This window comes from Mastigoproctus giganteus, chromosome 7, assembly GCF_048544385.1.
Source record: "Mastigoproctus giganteus isolate SK-2022 chromosome 7, ASM4854438v1, whole genome shotgun sequence".
Lineage (NCBI taxonomy): Eukaryota > Metazoa > Arthropoda > Arachnida > Uropygi > Thelyphonidae > Mastigoproctus > Mastigoproctus giganteus.
In genome coordinates this window covers 218,609,143-218,632,032 of record NC_143581.1, presented here as the reverse complement: position 1 = coordinate 218,632,032, position 22,890 = coordinate 218,609,143, and the positions used below count along the sequence as shown (strand labels likewise).

Sequence of the window (22,890 nt, the reverse complement as noted above, 5' to 3'; positions counted from 1 at the left end):
TTCCCCTTGACAAACCCATGCTGTGTCTGAATTATTACTGCTGTCTTGTCTAGATGATCCTGCAATGCATCTTTAACCAGTGACTCCATTATTTTCCTTGGAACAGAAGTCAAACTAACAGGTCTGTAATTACTCGTGTCATTGTTAGATCCGCCTTTGTGAATTGGAGATACATTTGCACATCTCCAGTCCGTGGGGATTTTCCCCCAGTCCAAGGATGTTCTCATAATTATGGCTAAGGGTTTGCTTACTTCCTTTGCCACCTCCTTTAATATAATTAGATAGATCCCATCTTCCCCAGATGCCTTTCTTATGTTTAACTTCAACAATTTCTCCTCCACTTTGCTCTCAGTTATTACAAAATCATTTAACTCCCTGTTAGAGTTTGATAAACATCTGGCCCTCTTTTTCTTGAATAACTCCTCATGTGAATGTAGATGCAGAATACTCATTTAGTTCGGCAGCTATCTGAGAATGATCATCTACAGTCGAACAATTGATATCAAGTGGACCAATCTGATTCATCCCCTTCCTTTTAGAGTTTATATAAGTAAAGAAGTCTTGCTGTTTTTCTTTGCAATTACAAAACGACGGTGATAATTATGGTTAAAATTGGCGTGCAGAATGTTAAAGTTGAATATTGATTACCAAGAAATTGTTTAAATGTTACTTCCATTAAAAAAAAAAAAAAAAGAGTTTTTGCTTTTATTTCGAGATGTGCAGAAAGAGAAAGTTCATCATTACAGCAACCATATAACATTACGATGCGAATTTCATTCCTTTTTTTTTTTTTTTTTTTCGCAACTTAAGCTATGAGGCTTAAGTGCAATGTGTATGTAATTGCTTGGCGTGTATTCTTCGGTAGGTTTATTGTTTGCTGGATGAAAACTTAGATACACACCTTCGAACAACCGCTACCATGCGGTTACTGCCAGCAATGAATAACAGTGGTATGTTTGGTTGATCAACTGTATTTTTAAATAAATATTCTGGGTATTGTGTCGTTCTTCTTGCTACGTCCTGAAATTTCACTAATCAGAACAGGAAATTTTACCAATACCGTCCCAATTTCTGATTTTTTATATATGTATGCACGTACTTGTACTTGTGTACTCATTATTGCGAAAGTTTTAATATCCCAGACGGATTTCATTATTTGTTCACATTTTTAGGAGCAATTTAGACACTCGGTATTTCCTAATTTTAATAGAATTTTAGAAAGTTAATTTCAAATGACTTTTTAATTACCGATAAATTGAATCTGATGGTAAACTGGATTGTATTTTACTTAGAATTAAAATTCTAAATAAAATTTTAAACGATTACAGTAGACGGAATATTTAAAAAATGACAGAGGCGCTGTAAGCAGCATAAATGTTACCATTTACTCTCGCTCTTGTCGTCTGTATTGCTGTCATTATCAACTATATTAATGTGTGAATTATTTCTTTTGGGATACTATCTTGCCTTGCTGTCTGTGAGTACTTCTGATTTATTTTGAAGTGGTGCAATTTAATATTTTGTTTATTATCAGTTTAATTTTGCAATAATTTTTTATTTTAAAATGATTAAACACTGATAACTATATTAAATCAAGTGACCAGTGATCCATTTAACTGTACATTTGATGATTTACTTACCTGTATAATAAGTGTGGTCTAAAATACACATAGGTATTTGCTCATATGCTGTCTAAGTAAATACATGAAAAAATATGTCGTTCTCGACATTTTTTAATTAAAAAAATATTTAAAATTCGGCAGGCGAGATAATTTTTTTTTTTTTTTTTTTAGTAAAATGCAATTACGGATAATACGAAGCAAAGAGGAATGACCGTGTCGTTTGTGATGGCACCAGAATTCAAAGGAGATCCGAAACTGAATATATGATATTGTATAGCACATGCTTCTAGTTTCGTTGATGACAACTAATGAATTAATAAATAGCATTAAACATTGATACATGATAGCATGGAAACCTTATGATACTTCCTTAATTTTACTTAATATAATTTTTTTATTTAATTTTATTTGACCCTGTACGAAGACCAAATAAAATATTGAGTTTGAAAGTCATTACATATCAGTTGGACGATCTCCTTTGAGATCAAAAAGCAAAGAAATAGGGTAAAAATTATAATGCCCATCGCTTTTGTGCCTTCCCCCCTAGTTAACAGATGACTGTTAACGTTTCATGTCGTGCCACCCAAAATGAGTGTGTTACTGACGTGCAATTGGTTTTATTACCACTAACCAAAGCGAAATTCTGTTGAATTTCGCTTTGGTTAGTGGTAATAATAAACAGGACCAAGTATATTACGAAAATCAGTGTTTTCGCGTCGACAGTCTAGTAAAAGGTACGAAATTTATATTAAATATCTGAAATCTAATGGAGAGGTAATCCCACCTTTTTCCTTCTCCCTGAGCATTAAAATTCAAGTGGGGGAGGGGTATATTTGTCTTGAGCATGCAGAGAACGCGCGGATTTTTAATCCCATCCACCGAAATTCCGTATTAAGGGTAATACAATTTAAGCACTGAGATGTACGTTTTCAGTTACTGCTACTAAGTAGTAATTTACCAAGCACGAAATAACAGACAAATCATTTAAATATATAAAATACTGCGTAGCAAGCTTAGTTTTCTGTTATCAAACTGGAAAATAGCTTTTCCCCACCCCACCTCCTGATTATTTCTGCGATCGTAGATCGCGGAATTTGATCATAATCTTCACTTGCAAATTCCCACCCAGGGAGTTTGCAAGTGAATTCCGAATTTATTATACTTATTTTAAAAAAATAAGTTAAATTAATATAAATATAACCTTTAATGAGAACTTACTAGGATCTTTAATTTTCAAACTTTCATTTTTTTTTTTTTTTTTAAATCGTGGAAGAGCACGCTTCAAAGCTGAGTGTAATTCAGATGTTTAATAGAGAGGTGCGCTCGTATAATCAGGCCTGACAATTAAACAACTCATGAGTTGTTTATAAGGCTGATATTTATAATAAACCTTGTGGTAGTAAATTGTGTTCTCTACAGAGGCATATCGTGGTTCACAGAGGGTTCTTCAAAGAAGCCAACATTCTCCAGTTTGTCTCCTTAAAGCATTCCTGACATTCTCAGTTGGAGCTAGGTTCGGAGATGTAGAACTGCACTATGTGAAGAATACAAGTATACTTGTACACTCGTTTCGAAGGAATTCGTCGACTAGCTGAACCCTCCATAGAAGAATATTTTCGTCCATGAAAATTTGATCTGTGGCACCTGAAACCTCGCAGCGCCCAAGGATCTCGTTATTGTCCCTCTCAACAATGAAATTCTCCCTCGAAGATGTTGAATTAGTGTGGCTGCTCATCACGATTCCTCCCTAGGTCGAACCACAGCGATGTTTCTTTTTTTCTTAATATTAGAGAGATGAGCGTTTCGCTCCCTCCAGATGAGAGCCTTTAATTAGAACTTTAATTCCGATACAAAAAATAATAAAAACGGAATAAATAACGCTTCGAGAATGTCTCAGCTCCAAATATTGTCTACAACAAGTCAAATGGAATGTCCTGTGGTGGAGAAGGGGAGCAGAAATCATGGATCATCCCACCCAATCCTGAAACCTTTTGTATAAAAAAGGTTCAGGACGTGTGGTTGTGCGAAAAAGATCTCTAAAGAACCAACCATCCCTTCCTTTTGGCCGAACTTGAACTTGCCTCAGACCTTTTCTTTGCGATTACCTTAAAATTATCATGTTTGATAAGTTTAAGGCCCAGGCTATCCAGTTTACATTTTGCCACTACTCCAAATCGTTGAATTATACACGCTCGAATTTGTTAAATTTCATCAGAAAGTCAATTTGCACATAAAATTAAATTATCTCATTACCTGAAATGGTTGTGACACAACTTGGACACCGGTGTGTCAGGATTAAGAATTCTATCAGATTTCCTAATCATCATCAGCCATTTTCAATCCACTGCAGGATGAAGGCCTCTCCAGCATCTTTCCAGTTCCTTCTGTTTTGAGCACTGGCCATCCATTTACTACCCAAAAACTCATGAATTTCATCTATCCATCTCCGCCTTTGTCTTCCAGGTTTTCTTCTAGCTCCTCTTGGGTACCATTCTGTTATTTTCTTAGTCCACCTGTCATGTCTTCGAGCTATATGTCCTGCCCAAGACCATTTTAGTTTTGATAAGAATGTGCTTTACTTGAGTTTGCTGCCTAATCAATGTGTTTCTCTTCTTATCTAACAGTCTGATTACCAATATAATTCGTTCCATTCTTCGCTGTGTAGTTCTCAGCTTCTCTTCCATTCTTTTGGTGAGTGCCCAAGTTTGACTTCCATAAGTCTTTTTTTTTTTTTTTTTTTTTTTTGGTAGTTGTTGGCGCATCGGCTTCTGTGGCCATATTGCACCTCCCAAGGTTTTTGCAGTACTTTGATCCAAGCCCGAGGCGGGAATCGAACCCGCGACCTTTGGGTTGCCGGGCAGGTACTTTACCCACTCGGCTAGCCCGGTCGGCCACCCATCCATAAGTCATGGTGGGGAGTATACATTGGTTCATTATTTTACGTTTCAGACAACCTGGGATATTGCTCTTCAGTATGTGACTATATTTCCTGAATGCTACCATCCAAAATTTATTCTTCTCTTGACTTCCAGCCATTTATCATTATTACAGCTAATGACTTGTCCCAGATAAGTATATGACTCCACCTTTTCAAATACTGCTCCTTCAATCATTATTTCCCTTTCTGTGGCTTACCTGTTCATAATTACTTTTGTTTTAGCCATATTCATCTTTAGTCCAAAATCCTTGCTAACTGTGCATAACTGATTAAGATTTTCCTCTAATTCTTTGGGATCGTGGCTTATGACCACAATGTCATCTGCAAATCGTAAATGGTTTAGGTACTCTCCGTTCACATTGACTCCTTTCTGCGACCATTCTAATCTTCTGAAAGCTTCAAGGGCAGCAGTAAACAGCTTCGGAGATATTGTGTCTCCTTGTCGAACTCCTTTCTTGATTTTAAATTTCCTACTGTCTTCGTCTAGTCTAATAAAGGAGGTAGTGTTCTCATATATTTTCTTCAAAATCATAATATGTGGGGTATCTATGCCTTGTCTTCATAATTCACAAATGCCAGGCATAATGGTGTTTTATATTCATTTACTTTCTCCATTAGCTGTGATATTACGTGAAGTGATCCATAGTTGAGAATCCCATCTTAAAGCCAGCTTGCTCTTTCGGTTGATTCTCATCAAGTATTCTTTCTAATCTGTTAGTAATGACCCTTGTGAACAACTTGTAGATGTGGGATAACAAGCTAATTGGTCTATAATTTCCAATTTCTGATTTATCTCCTTTCTTATGCAGCAAAACTATGATTGCATTATTCCACTGCTTAGGCATCACACCTTTTCTAATGCACTTTGTGAAGAGCCTTGCCAGTTTTTGTGTTATGTTTCTTCCTCCCAATTTTAACAACTCTACAGTAACTTCATCTTCCCCCGGGGCTTTCCGATTCTTCATTTTCTTCAATGCATGTTCTACCTCATCAGGAAGAATATCGGGTATGTCGTATGTGTTGCTACTTTGCAATCCATCTTCCCCACTGCTGGTATCATTCCCTCGCTCCTTGTATAATTCTCTATAGTAGTCTTGTGCTATTTGAATTATGCCTTCTCTGCTGTTTATAATTACACCATCGCTATTCTTCAGTTTCAGTATCATTTGTCTTTCTGTATTACTGCTCATGGCTGCTGATTTAAATCCTTTGTTTTCCCTTAATGCTTGTTCTACTTTTCTTGTGTTAAATCTTCTTATGTCCTCTCTGAGTCTCTTTCTAATGGCTTTGCATAACTCAGTATACTCAATTTTCGCCTTGTCAATATTTATCTTGCTCTTCATTTGTCGTCTTCGGTTCATCATGAAGAGTGTTTCTTGACTAATTGCTTCTTCTTTGGATTTCTTTTTCCCTATAGGTTTCTTGGGCTTTATCACTTTCAGAAAGTTGTAATATTCTTTGTCGATATCTTGGTCCTGAGCAGTCTGCAGAAGCTCAAACTTGTTAAGTTCCAGTACATACTGCTTTTTCTCCTCCTCTTATCTCAAAGACGTTTGTATTATTTACTCGACGGTAATTTCCTAATCATGTATATGCAGTAGCACATCTAGCAGACGCTCATGTATATACGATTATCAAAATTATACACTGCTCATTAAATTTATTTAAATCATGCTCTGTGCTCTTTACCCGTGTATAGTACTGAACAGCGGCTGTATAAATTAAAAAAAAAATGTTTCAGAAACAACCTATTTTATCTAAGTGGTCTTTGACACAGAAATAGACAGATAACTGATTACCACATGCCTTTAATCCCATGACAGACGATCAACTTATCTCTTTTGTAACTGAAGATTACAAGCCTAAAAGAGAGAGGACTGAAAGGTCAAGCAGAAGATGCGCAGAGTCCCGAACACATGGCCTGTTGCCCATAACAGAAAGAAGAAAAAAATGTATGTGATTTAAGTTTATTAATCTTGTGCTTTACTTTGCAACTCACTATAAAATCTGTTTTGTACATTTTGTTGATAATCGATATAATGCAGATTCTTTGTAGCTTCTTTTATTCCTGGACCATCTTTAGAGTTCGTTCTTTCAACTTTACACGTATCTAGTTTCTCATCTTAGTTCTGCTCATACTGTGATCATAAAATTCCAATCTACGAGTATTTGGATAGAGAAATTGTAATTCTTTCAAAATAAGGGTAAGCACTTAGTTCAGTTTCAGATGGAACTTTAAAAACAAAGTTCATGCTTTGACCAGGGCTGGCGCTAGCGTTCGTGGCCCCCGAGCCAAAACTTTGTAATATGCACGCATGTATGTGCAGTAGCGAATCTAGCAGCGCCTATTTTAGGCGGCGCCTGTGGCAAGTGCCTCACTTTCTCACCCCTAGCGCCGGGCCTGGCTTTGACATGCGAAATGTGTTGTGTTTAAAATAAATGCGTTTTCATAAAACTAGAGTGAATAAACGCTCTGTATGTTAATTACTTATTAGAAAGGGTAGGATGCGTAGTTTGCTATTATTAGAAGTTAAATGACAATGACTTACACCACGGAGAAATTTGTTTTATGTTTAAGTGTTACCACATAAATCTACACTTATTTGGCTACGTTTCCAAGTTTAGCTGAACCCCGTCTTCAGGCCACTATGGGCTGCTGGCGCTGGGACAGACCACTTCGCTCAGTATTTCTCATTAGCCCTTTTTATGTAGATTGACTTTTTTTTTTAAAATATCCTTTCGCCCGCTGACTATTCCGATTTTTTTTTTAAAAAACGTTTTAAGCAACATAACTATCAAATATTGGATTTCCTGAATTTTAATTAAAAATTAACCTCTAAAATTTTATTTTTGGTAACTTAACCTTTTTAAGTAAGGTTAGATTACCTAAAATACGGTAATTCGCGTATTTTTTTTAAGCATTTAATAAACGTAATGTCGCATGCACATCGCTATGATGTAACGTGAATATTATATTACCTGTTAAACATTAACATGTTACCTAAATGAGGTAATTTAACCTTAAGGTTAGGTTACCTAAAATAGGTTAATTAGTAGTTTGTTATTAATTAAACATTTAGGAATCAGTGTTATTAAAAAAGGTTATCTAAAATTTTAAGAAAACTTAAATTTGTGCAAGAAGATATTGTGAAAGTCAAACATTTCGCCGATCTCAATTTCAAAATTTTTCAACTTTTTTGAGAAACTGTGTGGTGGGCTTAGAAATGATCCTGATATTTTAGGAAAATGTTTGATTCCGTTCATTCAGATAATCAGTTAGACTTTGAAAGATATTCTCACTTACACGTGGCCATAAATTTTCGACATAGTTTTATCAGCCAGCAGATTAAACATGTATTGCATTGGAATTTACTTTGAGCTGCGCGGCGTTGCCCTACTTCACTTGGTTGCTATGGCGATATTTACATATAATAGTCATTGCAACGTAGTCACTAAGTTTTCATGGAAACGACCCTTTACACATAGTCGATAGATGTGATGTAAATAATGGTGATGGTCTCTCCCTGTATATAGACTTCTCAGGACCCTTGGCATCCATTGATAAGTTGAGATATTAAAGGTGGACATGCGTAATAAAGCTCTGAAAATTGCGAATTAAATCTGAACAAGCGCTGCGTTGATGGGTGTCTGATCTTCCACCCATCAACGCAAGACATCAAAGGCGGATATTGTTGGGATAGCAGAGACGTGGTGTCACAAAGATATAAGGAATGCAGAACTGGAATTTGGGGAGTACAATGTGTACAGAAAGGATAGACAGGACAGAAAGGGAGGGGGTGTTATGCTGTTAATTAAGAAAAACATAAAATCAAAGGAAGTGCACCCAGTTAATATAGATGAACAGTGCTCTGTTGAGTCAGTTTGGTGCGAGATAAGCACTGCGAAAGGAAAAATAAGGGTAGGAGTGTGTTATAGGCCTAATGACTTGAATGAGTACAATGAACAATTGTACAGAGAAATAGAGTGGGCCAGTAAATCAGAATGTCTTATAATGGGGGATTTTAACTTCCCAGATATTGACTGGAACTTGTGGGTTGGTCACTCACACACCAGTCAGACTTTTGTGGATTTATTGGATGATTGTTTTCTGCAGCAGCATGTTCGAGAGGCAACCAGAGAAAGTAATACTCTTGATCTGGTTATCAGCAGTGATCATTCGTGTATTAAGAATTTGCAGATAAAGGAACCACTAGGTGGCAGTGATCACAGTGTGCTGAAGTGGGATTTACTCAAAGAGGTAACTACCGTCAGGGGTAAAGGAAAGGGTTTTTGCTTCCGTAAAGGGGAGTACAGTGGTCTCAGACAGTTTTTAAATTCTGTACAGTGGGATCAACTGACGATGTTACCAACAGTAAATTCTAAGTGGGAAGCATTCAAGGAATTAATCGTGGAAGCTACTAGGCTTTATATACCGATTAAGAAATATCGTTCAAGGTTTAGGCCTAAATGGTTATCAAATGAACTAATGAGACTCGTGACAGAGAAGAAAAATGCATGGGATGCATATAAATTATCAGGTGACGCAGAAGCCTGTGGCAGATATAAGCTAGTCTGTAATCAGGTCACAAAGGAGGTTCGGCAGGCGAAGGCGGATTACGAGAAATCTTTGGCAAAGGATGCTAAGAAAAACAGCAAGGATTTCTTTACTTATATAAACTCTAAAAGGAAGGGGATGAATATGATTGGTCCACTTGACATCGATGGTTCGACTGTTGATGATCCTGCTCAGATAGCAAACAAACTGAATGAGTATTTTGCATCTACATTCACACGTGAGGAATTATTACAGTTTGAAAATGGAAGAAGGTTATCAAATTGTAGCAGTGTGCTTAATGATTTTGTAATAACTGAGAGCAAAGTGGAGGAGAAATTGTTGAAGTTAAACATAAGAAAGGCACCTGGGGTGGATGGGATCTATCCAGTTATTTTAAAGGAGGCGGCAAAGCAACTAAGCAAACCCTTAGCCATAATTATGAGAGCATCCTTGGACTCAGGGGAGGTTCCCACGGACTGGAGATGTGCAAATGTGTCCCCAATTCACAAAGGTGGATCGAAGGGTGACACGAGTAATTACAGACCAGTTAGTTTAACTTCTGTTCCGGGTAAAATAATGGAGTCACTGGTTAAAGATGCATTGCAGGATCATCTAGACAAGACTGCAGCAATAATTCAAACACAGCATGGGTTTGTTAAGGGAAAGTCTTGTCTGACAAATTTGATTGGTTATTATGATGTGGTCACAAAGGAACTAGATGCGAAAAATAATTTTGATATCATATACTTGGATTTCAGGAAAGCTTTTGACACTGTTGCGCATGGAAGACTACTGTACAAATTGGAGCAGAATGGTATTAAGGGTAAGTTGCTACAATGGATAAAAGGATGGTTAAGTGGGAGAAGACAGAGGGTGGTAATCAATGGGTGCTGCTCTTCATGGACCAATGTTATTAGTGGAGTCCCACAGGGTTCGGTGTTGGGTCCACTGTTGTTTTGTGTATTTATCAATGATATTGATGAAGGTATATCAGGCTTAATGTCGAAGTTTGCAGATGACACGAAGGTTGGCAGGGTTGTTAATGACAGTAATGGCAGTGTGCTACTGCAACAGGATCTAGATAATTTGGGCAGATGGGCTAAGAAGTGGCAACTGAAGTTTAACCTTGACAAATGCAAAGTACTGCATATGGGTAGAAGTAACCCCAAAGAAACGTACCAACTGTGTGGTACTACACTTAAGGTGATAGAAAATGAAAAAGACCTGGGAGTAATTGTGCAGTCAGATATGAAGTTTTCTGAGCAATGCAGACAGGCTGCTAGGGCAGGTCATGGGGTTTTGTCAATGATATATAGGAATTTTGCTAGCAGGGAAAAGGAGGTGATTGTCCCTCTGTATAAGGCAATGGTCAGGCCACGCCTTGAGTACTGCGTACAGGTCTGGAGGCCTCATTTTAGGAAGGATGTAGATTTGCTTGAGCGTGTACAGAGAAGAGCAACACGATTGGTGAGGGGAATGAAGGGATTCTCTTACCAAGAGAGGCTTAAGTTCTGCAAATTGCAGTGGCTGGAGACTAGGCACCTGCGCGGTGATCTGATTGAGGTCTATAAGGCCTTGAATGGGTTGAGCACGCTGAATTCTGATGGGATCCTTCCACTTGTTCAGATTACGAACCTACGGGGACATAAGTTCAAATTAAGAAAGGATAGATGTAGAATAGATGTGCGGAAATTTGCCTTTAGCCAGCGGGTGGTTAATTGCTGGAACAAACTTCCATCTGTCGTTGTGGAAGTTGATAGGTTAAATAAATTTAAGGAGGAACTGGACAGGCATTTGGAGGGAATGGTGTGATGATTTTTTTTTTTTTTTTGGCTGATGCTGCATAAGCTCCTACACTTGCTTTCTTGCATCATGTGCCACTACTACTACTACTACTACTACTACCCATGAGTTTAACAGCCACCGAAATGGTTGCGTGGGAAAGAAAAAACGCATTTTGAATAATTAAGCCCTCTTTGGGGGTGTGTTACAATTTGTAACGTAACACCGAGCCAACTCGTTACTATAGCCAGAGTTAAAAAAAAAAAAATGCAACTGACGAGATAATTGAGCAATCAGTATCGTATTTACTCTTCATTTTATTTCTTTATACACAAATTTCAATTAAAAGGCACCGGCGATCTGTCTCTTACGATGAGGCTTGAAAAGTTCGTGGCCTTGAGTATGAAAGGGTAGTGGTACAGTGTTAAATTTTGAACTTCTCTGTGCTGCCACTTTATTAGGTACACCCCTGCTGTGCTACAAATGGTTTGTGCCACAACGTTGCAAGTCACATAACCACAGTTGTAGATATAAATGCAGCAGAACAACCTTTCTAGTATCAAAGCGTACAAACCGTAGCAAGAATGGGGAAAAGGATTGATCTAACGGATTTCGAACGTGGCATGGTAGTAGGTGCAAGACGTGCTGGACAAAGCATCTCCGAAACGGCAGTTCTCCTGAACTTTTCACGCACCACAGTTTCAAGGGTGTATCGAGAATGATGCAAAAAAACAGAAAACATCCTCTCAACGGAACTCCTGTGGAAGAAAATCGCTTGTTGATGAGAGAGGTCAGAGGAGGATGGCTAGAATTGTGTAAGCAAACAGATGGGCCACAATGTCGCACATCACGTCAGAATACAACCTTGGTGCGCAGAACAAAATATCGCAATGGACCACTAGTCGCACTTTGTTGCGAATGGACTACAGCAGCTGACGACCACATCGCGTACCTTTGTTATCAATGAAAAACAAGAGAGCACGCCTCCTGTGGGCACAGCAACACCAGCACTGGACTATCGAGGATTGGAAAACAGTTGCTTGGTCTGACGAGTCGAAGTTCCTGGTGCATCATGTTGATGGAAGGCTCAGAATTTGGCGAAAACAACATGAATCCATGGACCCGTCATGGTTTACGACTACTGGACAAGGTGGTGGGGCAGTGTTATGGTATGGGGAATGTTTTCTTGCCACACGTTGGGTTCATTGATACCCATAGATTCACGTCTGAATGCCACAGCGTTGATGACGAGATCTGACGGGTAGAAATCCAGCAATTATTTCTTTTTTTCTCCATACATATCGCATAGACTATTCATATACCGGATACTGTTTGTTGCTGCCACGAATTGAAATCATGAACAATATGGCGGATGCGCAGAAACAAATGTTCTCGGTCCGCGCATAAATCGGTTTTTTGCTCGTATTTTATTATTTTTTTTAATCATTTACCGAAATCACAAAACATGAATTATTTCTATTTGCTTATTATATTAACCATGACAGAAACGTTAAATACGGGTTCTGATTAAGTGCCATTAAAATCCATGAATAAATAAGTAAACCATTACGAGGGTGTTGACAGTATACTAAGATTGTTTATTAAATCACAGAGCCTTAAATAAATACATGTTGCATTTCATGCGCTATTCCTTATAAATTTCGTGTAGCTAAATGATTCTTCTGACCCATATGTTGTAGACTTGGAATATTATCCCGTGCAAATATGACTGCACAGAATAACATTCCAAATTTGTGCAGTATGATGCTGCTCTTATATAGGCCGTGAAATCAATATTAAAGCAATAGCTGGAAAACAGTTGAAGAGTGGCGTTCAAAAGTCAACAAGAAATACGCTGCTACCACATGAATATATTTGTGTGGGTTGCTGAAATAGTATATTTACTTTTCACTTTTGTTAATTACAGAAAATAAAAAATTCATTTATGGAAAATCGAACGCGTCTGAAATGTAACGCACAGTGTACACAACCTTTTTTTTTTATTTTAAAAATTAGAATATTCATCAAATTTCTTGCCTTCGTGGGGTAGCACAGTTGGTCGAATCTCCGCACTCCCCACACCGGGTGGATGGAAAAGACCCGAGTTCGAATTCCGTCTATGACGTGGGGAATTTTTATGGATCTTTTTTCGCAACGTGACTGAGTTAGTCGGCCTCAGGCGAGAGTAGCATAGGTTTTCTTCCGGGAACTCTGGTTTTTGGTCCAGCAAACAGAATCGACCTCAGAACACGCGCAATTTACAGACTATACATTTAAGGCTCAATATGGCTTTAGTCGCTGATGCGCTTAAAGAACCCTACCCTATAACAAATAAACATCAAATTTCGTTTTGGCCCACAGGATAAAGTAGTGTTATGATACTGGATCCCATAAAAATTACAAATATAATATTGAGAGTTCTTATAGTATTTTAAGTTTAACTTTACTACTAGTTCATAAAGAAATATATTGCATCGTCTTTCATCTGTTTTAGGGCACAAGTTATTAATGTATGCAACTCTGAGTATAATCAATTGATGCTTCCGCTTCGCTGTACATCCGGGTCAGTTTTTTATGGTGATAACCAGCAGCACCATGTGTTTTTGGAATTTATATTGCTTGTTATACATTTGGTACAGTTCAACAGTATTTAGGACAGTAAACAAATAAATACCTCCAAAAATAGAAACTGTACCAATCATCAACTCATCCACGCAAGTAAAGGAGATAAGGAGAGATATTAGCAGCTGTTTAAGAATAATTATTTTAAGTGACCAGAGATGCCCGTAGATAAACTTTTCATAAACCATAATTTCTTTAAAGATAGTCATGTAGCCACCTTTGAAGACATCCATATGTTGTAACCGTCAAATTTTACGTCTTTAAAATCTTTTTTTAATATTTTCTCCTTACATAAAACACGACATCCCGAACAGGTTCTCAGAAGACTGGTTTTACAAGTAAATATGCCCACTTCATTTGATTGGATCATAAAATATAATAGAGAATCTTTTTATTTATCATGGCTAATTTTATTTTTATATTGAGAGCAGGAAAAATCCACTTTAAAGGCAATTATTATTTGAACGAAACCAAGATCCAATCCGACTTAATTTTCTGTGCATTGTAAAAAGGCAGCTAGGTGTGCCCATGATGCCCTTCATGATTTATAGGATCTTTTCTAGTAGGGAGAAGAACGTTATTACTGTATCCATCTATAAAACGAAGATGGCCAGACCGCATTTGTAATGTTTTATTCAGGACTGGAGACCGCACCTTAAAGACAGCCCTAATAGAGAGAATTCAAAGGATGTCCTGATTAGCGATGAGTGCAAATCGATGCACATACAAAGAACGGCTTCGAAGATGTGGACTCGATTTCCAAGGAAATTGATATCAGTTGATAACTTTGACATTAACATCGCAAGTCTTCCAAGAAAGTTTTTTTTTTATTTTCAAGCTTATCACTTAAAGCGATAATTCTAAAATATCAGCAATTCGAAATTTTATCAGATTTTATTAAAATAAAAAATTATACCAGTAATCATAACAGAAACTTAAATTGGATTAATATACTGTATTAGATTTGTAGTCGGGTATACACCATTCACCCCAAACTACAACTTCCCCTTAAAACAGACCACGCCCTTGAAGCCATGAATTTTTCATGAAATGTTTTAGTTGCTTTACCATTAACAATATATATTATAATGGAAACTTCCGTTCTTTTGTTATAAAATAATCATGGACTCTACTTATAATTAGCTAAAATGCCACTTTTATTTATAATGAAAAGAACCTAACGAACTAGAACAACACTGCTATTTACTGCGCAAGAATATCTTTTATGACCTCTCTACGCTTACCTTCTTTCATATACATGACGTTAATGATCGTGATGTGATAACATCGGTATGCATTCTTTAAGTTACTCTTTCAGTGATTAAAGCTACGAGTATCTGGATTGGCTTGCAGTTCTAAAAACATCGGCTGTTAAATTGATGTTTTATAATTCCCTGAACAATAAAAAGTAATGGTAGCTCATTTTCACAAGAGAGGTCTGACCTGACACCATTCCAGCTACGAGGTATCGTTTGGTCTGCTTGCAGGTAATGTTGTCTCGCCTCAGAAAATAGTTCCACATAAATTAATGTATGTATGAAGCTTGCTATGAATATAAGAAAGGAAATTATCGGACATAACCGCCATTGAACTCTAATATTTTAAGACTGGTAGTAATATTTAAATTCGTTGTAGAGACAGTGAAGTTGCAATTGGATACTGTAACTTTCGACTTTATTATGTTGACAATTTAAAATATTAAATTTGATCAAAAGCCTCTACGATATTCGCCCACGTTACCTTATAGCTTGGGTCTGCCCTGAAAATAAGTGAACAGGAAGTGGGAATAAAATCCTATTGCGAACCACAAATTCCTGTCCCATGAAAATGAATAGGTTGTAAACAGTACAGGTAGAAATTCGAATGCACGCTTCCTGGAGTTCTTCAAGGTTAACTGACACAGCCTTCTACTGAATGTGTTGGTTTCGAGTTTTAATACAAGTACAATGCGTGCGTGACGTCTGTTCACGCACTAACAGATATGAGTTGAAGCAGGTGTGGATTTAAAGTCGAATAATAAACAGGCTAGTTTTTTTAAAACAGTACCCTTCTACAAATAAATTGTAGACTGATTAAAAATTATAAAAAAAGGATTGTTAGGGGACGTTCACAAATTAAATCCCAAAAACACAAATTCCTACAATTCTCGCTTCATACAGTCATAACGTACCATATTTATGACCTATCTCCTCGTTGCGTATTGGGATTCTGGGAGGCGTTGCTCATTAATAGAATCACAAAAAAGGTTTTAAGGTGAAAGATAAATAATTAACATCACTGGGCAGTAATTTTATTACGGACATTCCAATACAGATAAAGATACCCAGCACCTTTTCATTTTCCAGAATTTCTACATAATCCCACGCCATGTCGGGTTATTGTGACAAATTCTTTAAATCCCCGTACGAAGCTATTGCACGAAGAGACCAGCAGTGACGATCTCTTCATGGTGTTAGGAAAGAATGTTATCTACATAGGCTGATATTTAATTCCTGGAACGGCAGCGTATAACCACTGAAATTTCAGTGAACCGGTGGTATATATTGCGGCCAAGGATACGCAGACAACGTTTTTGTTGTGTTCTAAGTGGAACACAATAGCGTATAACAAAACTAATGCTACAGACAGAGACATTTCTCTCCTTAAACTTTTTTTTAAATAAACTAATTGGCACAGGCGCATTAAAATCCGGGGCTGACCATTCTCGGCCTGGACAGCTGAGGACTTCACCACTCCAGAGAAAATTGCAAAGGCCCAGGAGGTTGGATGAAGTTGGAGGATCGCACTTCGTCAGCTAAGCAGCAGAATATTAATGTCATACGGCAGTACACACAGTTGTTATCGAGCACCTTAAACTATCGTGACTCTGTGCTCTCTGGATTCCACACCATTTGACACCTGATCAAAAATAAAAGCGCGTGAAAATATGCAGATAAATTGTAACATGATTTTGAGAGGAACGGTAAAGAATTTTCGTTGCATAGTGACTGGTGATGACACAGATTAGTCGTTGATTGTCCAGAAACACCTCCCAAGATGGGTCACACTGACAGCACGTAACTTAAGGCAACTACAAGACCATAAACTTGCTTACAGTTATTGTATGGTCGCGCGCTGGTCTGGGGTAAATGAACGAAAATATTTCGTTCATTTACTTAACGAAAATTTTTATTTTTGTCCTTATCAGTTTCATTACAGCTTCATCAGCTGTAGTGAAAGGTATTGGAATCTGTAGCACTTTACAGAAAATAGATGCGTTGTTTCAAAGAACAGATGTAAAAGGAATAAATGAGGAAGAGTTGGTACCGTGAGTCAGAGATTGAATTGTGAATATGTTCTGCCTAGTTGATAGACGCACGACTGATCTGCAATAAAGAGGTAGAATTACAGTTCTTAATTCGGAGGAACACTGCCAATGGTAATATTTGTAGAAAATGCATGTAGCAGAAACTGAAGACTTAAGTAACTTTGGATAGTGGAGTGACTTTAGAGATCGTTAATTAGTCAGGCTGTCCCCTTATATATATTTCATTTATTTTTTTTTTTTTAATTCGAAAAATTCTGGGCACCACCCCAGATGTGGGAACAAGTCCACCCTACTATTCCATGGTTGGGTGGACTTGTGATTTGTAATGAATCAGGAGTTGTTTAGAAAAGCAACGCCAAGAGCGAAAGGTGTTATTTTGTTTACGCAGAGGAAGCAATGGTTTGTGAAGTCAGGGTTATATCCAATAAAAATATGATGAGCATGGAGGCAACGGAATTTCTTTTAGAAATGAAATAAACTGTTCTCTCCCCCCTTCAACAGAAGATCACAACATAAGTAATTGGTGGTGCATATTTCGAAAAGATGTTGCTGTTGTGTAGATCACGGGTTACGATCAGGAAAGTGGAATGTAGTATGCTGTTATCAGCAGTACTATGGATAGGATTTTCAGTTAATGCAATTTCACTAATACAGGAAGAAAAAAGTGAGTAAAGACCTCTAGTAAAAAAAGGTAAACTGCAGCCATTATCAGCCCACTGCAGGATGGAAGCCTCATCAACAGGAAAATGGACCATAAATCTGCCACGCTGGTCCAGTGCTTTTGATTGATTGATTTGGTAGTTGTTGGCGCATCGGCTTCTGTGGCCATATTGCACCTCCTAACGTTTTTGCAGTACTTTGATCCAAGCCCGAGGCGGGAATCGAACCCGCGACCTTTGGGTTGGTCCAGTGCGAGTTGGCAGATCGACCGTATTTCACAATCAGGGGCTTGAACCCCGGTCTACTCAAAGAGCGTGTGCTACTGCACTTCCGCTCCTGCCCTGCGCCTCCGTAGCCAGGTGGGAAGGAGCAGCAGTGCGTAGCACACGCTTCTTGATTAGACCGGGGTTCGAGCCCGTCACCACCAAATACGGAGGATGCGGAAAGGTCAAGGAATGACCACCGCATATCCCGGAGCAATATGGCCTTAGTTGCTAATGCTCCTAAAAACCAAACAACAACATCCGCTCCTGCCCACTCTGCTACGGAGGCCTTAAGTATTAGTTGATAAATTAAAGGCAGCCATCCGCCAACAAACTGAGCGGTCAAAGAGGAAACTGATTTTTCAGTTGCAAAAAAAAAAAAAAAAAAATGAAAAAAAAATGATAATAATCAGAAGCCAGTCCATAAGGTGGAAGCTTGCTTACAAAACCTTTGTCAAACACGATCGAAACTCTTAGAAATGTCGACAACTTCTTGAGTTTCTCCAAACTTTCCCATGTAGTTTGTTGAAAGGTGAGGAAAACAAGCCGAGATATTAGCAGTATACCAAATGGGATCCATATTGGTGATCGTTTGTCAATAGTGTAACAATTGGAGATTGGATTTCTCCATGACTGGAAAAAGCTGAGGTAGGTACAATTGCACCATTAATGGAAAATGAGAGGTTTTTCACTCTATTTAGGAATTGGCTACTATGAACAAATTTTCAGGCAAGAGGAGAAACATCAGAGGAATAGCCGAGTGGTCCCGCGCCAGGGTGCCTAAGTACACGTACCTTGAGTGACCGGGTTCAAGCCCGTGACTACTGAATATGGTGCTGTTTGTTGTATTATGTTTTGTTTTGTGAACTCCTCTGACCGTGTGGTCGTCTCGGAGTATAAACAGAAAATTACAGACAAGTTTAGATCCCCCACGAGACTCGAAGTCTTCGCATCAAGGTTTGTGAGTATTATCTGATCTTTCTATAGAAACTTAAAAGACAGCGGCCAGACCGAGATGCCAGACTTTTTTTAGCAGAGCTATTTAATTTAGAAGTTACATGAACATTTCAAGAATTATTTCGTGCACAACAGGAAATAATCATTGGCGCTGTTTGGATTAAAACGCATCCTGTTATCTGTAAGAGTTTATAATGCTAGAATTTTCAGGTTAAAAGTATTAAAGTTTATTGATTCGCAGTCAGTTCCCAGGAGACATTGGTTTGTAACGTCGATCAGGAACATAAATCAAAACCTAGTCATCTATGATAGCTGCATTTCTAAAATAACTTGCGTGAAGTCATGTGTTCAATGCGCATGATCACTACGAATCCTCACATTACACATTGTACTTCGGCAGGCGTGTCCCTGTTTTTTGTTATCTATTTAATTTTTAAATCTGGCTACCATAACTTAAATATGAAATTCATATTACGAATAGAATATTTATTAATACAGTAAGTAATTTTTCTCATTTATACAATAAATAAGGTAAAATGAGCTTCATTTCTGAAATTTAAAATACTACTTATAAACGATTGATTAGCGGACTTCGTTTAAAAGTGCAGGGACAATAACGCCACCACCTGCCTGAGATCATAGAATTTAACTGCCATCTGCTTTCGTGCCACATCTAGTCATGCAACTTGTGGTAACGTGATCTGTCTTTTTGCATCTTAACACTAAACAATACAGTAGTTACTTTAGCTTACAGTATGCGTGAAGATAAGTCACGATTCATTTTAATTTTAGACGTAATGAGGTTTTGTAATATTCTACCAATAATTGCACCAACTGCTAGTAATTTAATTTTCTTTACACCAACGAAAATTTTGAAAAACAAAGTTTTCAAAGAGGATATTTTTCCTTCTGTATAATACTGTTTCAAATACATAAAGATGGGACAAAATAAATATTGTACTGTTTTCGGTACTTGTAGAATGGGATTGTTCACTTCGTAGTAGTACCTCGATATCTCTTCATTTACTTGTAATTTTAGAACAGTATTTTTGTTTAATATATATGTATGTATAAAAAAAAATGTATTAGCATAAGGTAAGTCCCTCCCCCATTAATGAACTAACTGACTTATGTAGGTATATATTCAGCACAGCTCGAGTTTCCTTGGGTTGTCGGCCTCCTCTACCTATGGGGGTAACTTATTCTAAAAATTAACGACCCGCTGGCTAAAAGAAAACTTCCTGCAACCAGTCTATACGTTTCCCCTGGTAATTTGAATTTGACCCCTAATTCTGGGGCCAATTATAACAGTGAAAGTTGCACCCTCGTTTATTTTACTTTCACTTCTCAAAGCCATATTAATCTCAATCAAATCTCCATGATGTCTAGGTTTCAAGTTCTGCAGCCTACATATTTGAAATCTTTTCTTATAAGGACTCCCTTTTGCCGATCTCAGGCGCGTTGTCCACCTTTCGACTCTTTCAAGTAGATCAATGTATTTTTAGGGGCGGTCCACATACTTGGACACAGCATTCAAAGTGTGGTTAGAATTTCCTTATACAGTGGTATTATGATCTCATTTATCTCTACAAGCAAATGTTCGATAAATCATCTATTGGACACTAGCCCTCCTTCCCGTCTTTCTGCACTACTCTGGAACTTCGTGTCCAGCCATGTCGTAACTCCCAAAATATTTTTTCCTCTACTGTTTTTAGTTCAACCTCACCAAGTGTGTAAGTTATTTTGGGGTTGCTATTTCCACTTTGCTGACCATTTCTGAAGTCTACGTGTCTGAAGAAGCACTTCTTAGCGCCGATTATTAATTACGCTACCGATCTCTATGTCATCTGCAGATTTTGACATTACGCCCTCTATCCCTTCGTTGATGCCATTTTTAAAAAAATCAAAAACAATAGCGATCCCAGTACCGATCCTTGGGAAGGTTTAGCGCATCTGAAGAGTAACTGTTAATCACAACCCTATGTAGGTAAGTGTATTAAAAAAAAAAAAAAAAACATTAATAATAAATGTACCGATTCTGTTGTTGACATTTTCTAAAATTATATAATTTTTTCCCTATTCACGTATTTCGAGCAGTGTTCCAGAATTTTCTGAACTCAAATCCATCCTTTAGATCCCTTCAGTCACTTGACTAAATTCTTTTTCTCACTAATAATATTGTGAAATATACTTGCAATTTTAAATGGCTAAACTCATTTTAATGTTTTTCTATGCTTTTCCTAAAACTGTATTTTGATTAAATGATTCTATCGTTACTTTATTTTATTAATCACTATATGTCAGCTCCTATAGCTCTTCCGTGTGTGTTAGGGCATGCTATGCTTGTGTAGGGTGTCGCCTTCATCTTGTGGATGGCCCTGTTCTCTTTGGTTACGTGGCACGTCTTGATTGGGTTGGTTCTCTTGCTGATTCAAGGCGCCATCTTGTTTCCTCTCTTCTGTGGGGCGACGCCCTTTTTCTGTCTAGTCACTCAACTCACTATCTTTTAGGACAAAATCCCCGCCCTCGGTCTCCAGAAGTTATATAACCCCTGTGACTGCAGCAAAGGATTACGCTGTGTTAAAGAATCGGACAATCGCGATGCGTCGACCCGATCCCCCGCAATAACTTATTTTAGTTGGTTCTTACCTGAGCTGGTGTGATTGGATATGGGCAGAGAGGATGAGACTTAGTAAAACACATAACAATATTTATTAACACAAAACAAAACTAAATATACAACACTTGCACTCTACTTAAGTGATCAGTTTAAATAGTGGCATTCAGGCATTAGTTACATTTCATAATGTCAATGTGTGAATCAGGTATTAAGCTAGTACATTCTGTTCTTCATAGAAATTCTGTAATTTGTCTTGCAACATTAACTCTTCACAATTCTTAGCTTTTATAGTGTACTAGATTATTCTAGGTTAACCGTCCAGAATGTTATAGACCTTTTTGGTACTCCTCATATTCTGAGGCTAAACGCGAGTGGGTGTGTTTAATTCTCCTGGCTGCTAGTTATCTCTCAGTGCATCCTTCATCATCATTCGGAGCTTAGCGCTTGATCACGCTCGATTATGTTGCACTTTCTTATGAACATCAGGATGGGGATTTTCGTGTCTATGAGAGCATTCTAGTCGTTTAACCTATAGTGTATTAACATGTAATTCATTTGTGGTTAGGAAAGAAGCATTGAACAGGTTATCATTTTAGTTTCGGTTTTGGATTGTTACATTCACACGAATAATATAATTGCTTACCAGTTAATTCGCTCGCTCCTAGAATTCAGTGATACGACCTCCTTCTCTTCAGCGAAATCTGGGCGGGGTCCTCTATTGGTTTTCGGGCGACTCTTCTGGTGGCCGCTCTGCTCCTTCTCAGCCTTTGTCTTCCGCTGCTCTGGCAATCTTTCGACTAGATGTTCATCTGCGAAGAGCCAACTCTCCTCTCCTCGGGGTCCTCTCTCCGTCGTAACCGCCGTCGTCGTCCTCCTCCTCTCTTTTCTGACTCAGCCCTCCTGTATATATCTCGGACTTGAGCGCTACTTTCCCTCTTTAACTTTTTTCTTCGTTGATTACTCAACAATGAGGAATTCTTCGCTCCCTCCCAATGACAGTGGGGAAAGTCGTAAATATGACAGAGTCCTGTTCTTTTAGTTGCCCAAGTCTGCGTCACAGGCAGGTGTGAGCCTGGTTTTGCTATCAAGCTAAACCTTCTATTTTGTTTATTATCGTTAGCGCGGGGCCGAAGTTCTCGCTGACTCTTTCTACCCCCGTTACGATCCCCCTGTTCAGAGCGAAAGTAAGTTTGTGTTAGTCATGGGCTCTTGCCTTCTCATTAGCTCACTCACATCTTCTCTTCAATACTTTCGGTTTGGCTTTCCCTAACTTGAATATTACGAATTCTAATTGAAAACTGTTTTTCGATAATTTCGCCCTAATATCCTGAATATCGGTTTTATTTATTGAACAAAGAATGAGATTTGCCTGATCGTCGTGAGCTGAGAATTTTATCAGTCTCACACTCTCCCCTGCTCTCACTAACAGAATCGCCGGATCCGGGACAATGGCTTCGCATCCGGAGATTCTGTCCGTGGGACATGAAGACATCGACTTAAAATTTCCTCATGCTTCTTTCCTTTACAAATCGTAATCCAAATTGTCTATGTTATCGTAACATAA

General features: G+C 38.0%; 1 protein-coding gene across 2 annotated transcripts in view; it reads left to right on the top strand.

The window, feature by feature from the left end:
* Positions 1–1,427: 1,427 nt before the first annotated feature.
* LOC150083691 (putative inhibitor of apoptosis) overlaps positions 1,428–22,890 on the top strand; it is a 90,042-nt gene continuing 68,579 nt past the window's right edge. The window contains exon 1 of one of the 2 annotated variants that reach the window (XM_090378130.1): positions 1,428–1,477. Coding sequence is in view for 1 of the 2 variants with exons in the window: in XM_090378128.1 (XP_090234254.1) it covers positions 6,457–6,512 (56 nt within the window). In the remaining variant the exon portion in view is untranslated. Of the gene's footprint in view, positions 1,478–6,414; positions 6,513–22,890 lie in introns of those variants that run through there. The other variant, XM_090378128.1, reaches the window with a different exon arrangement.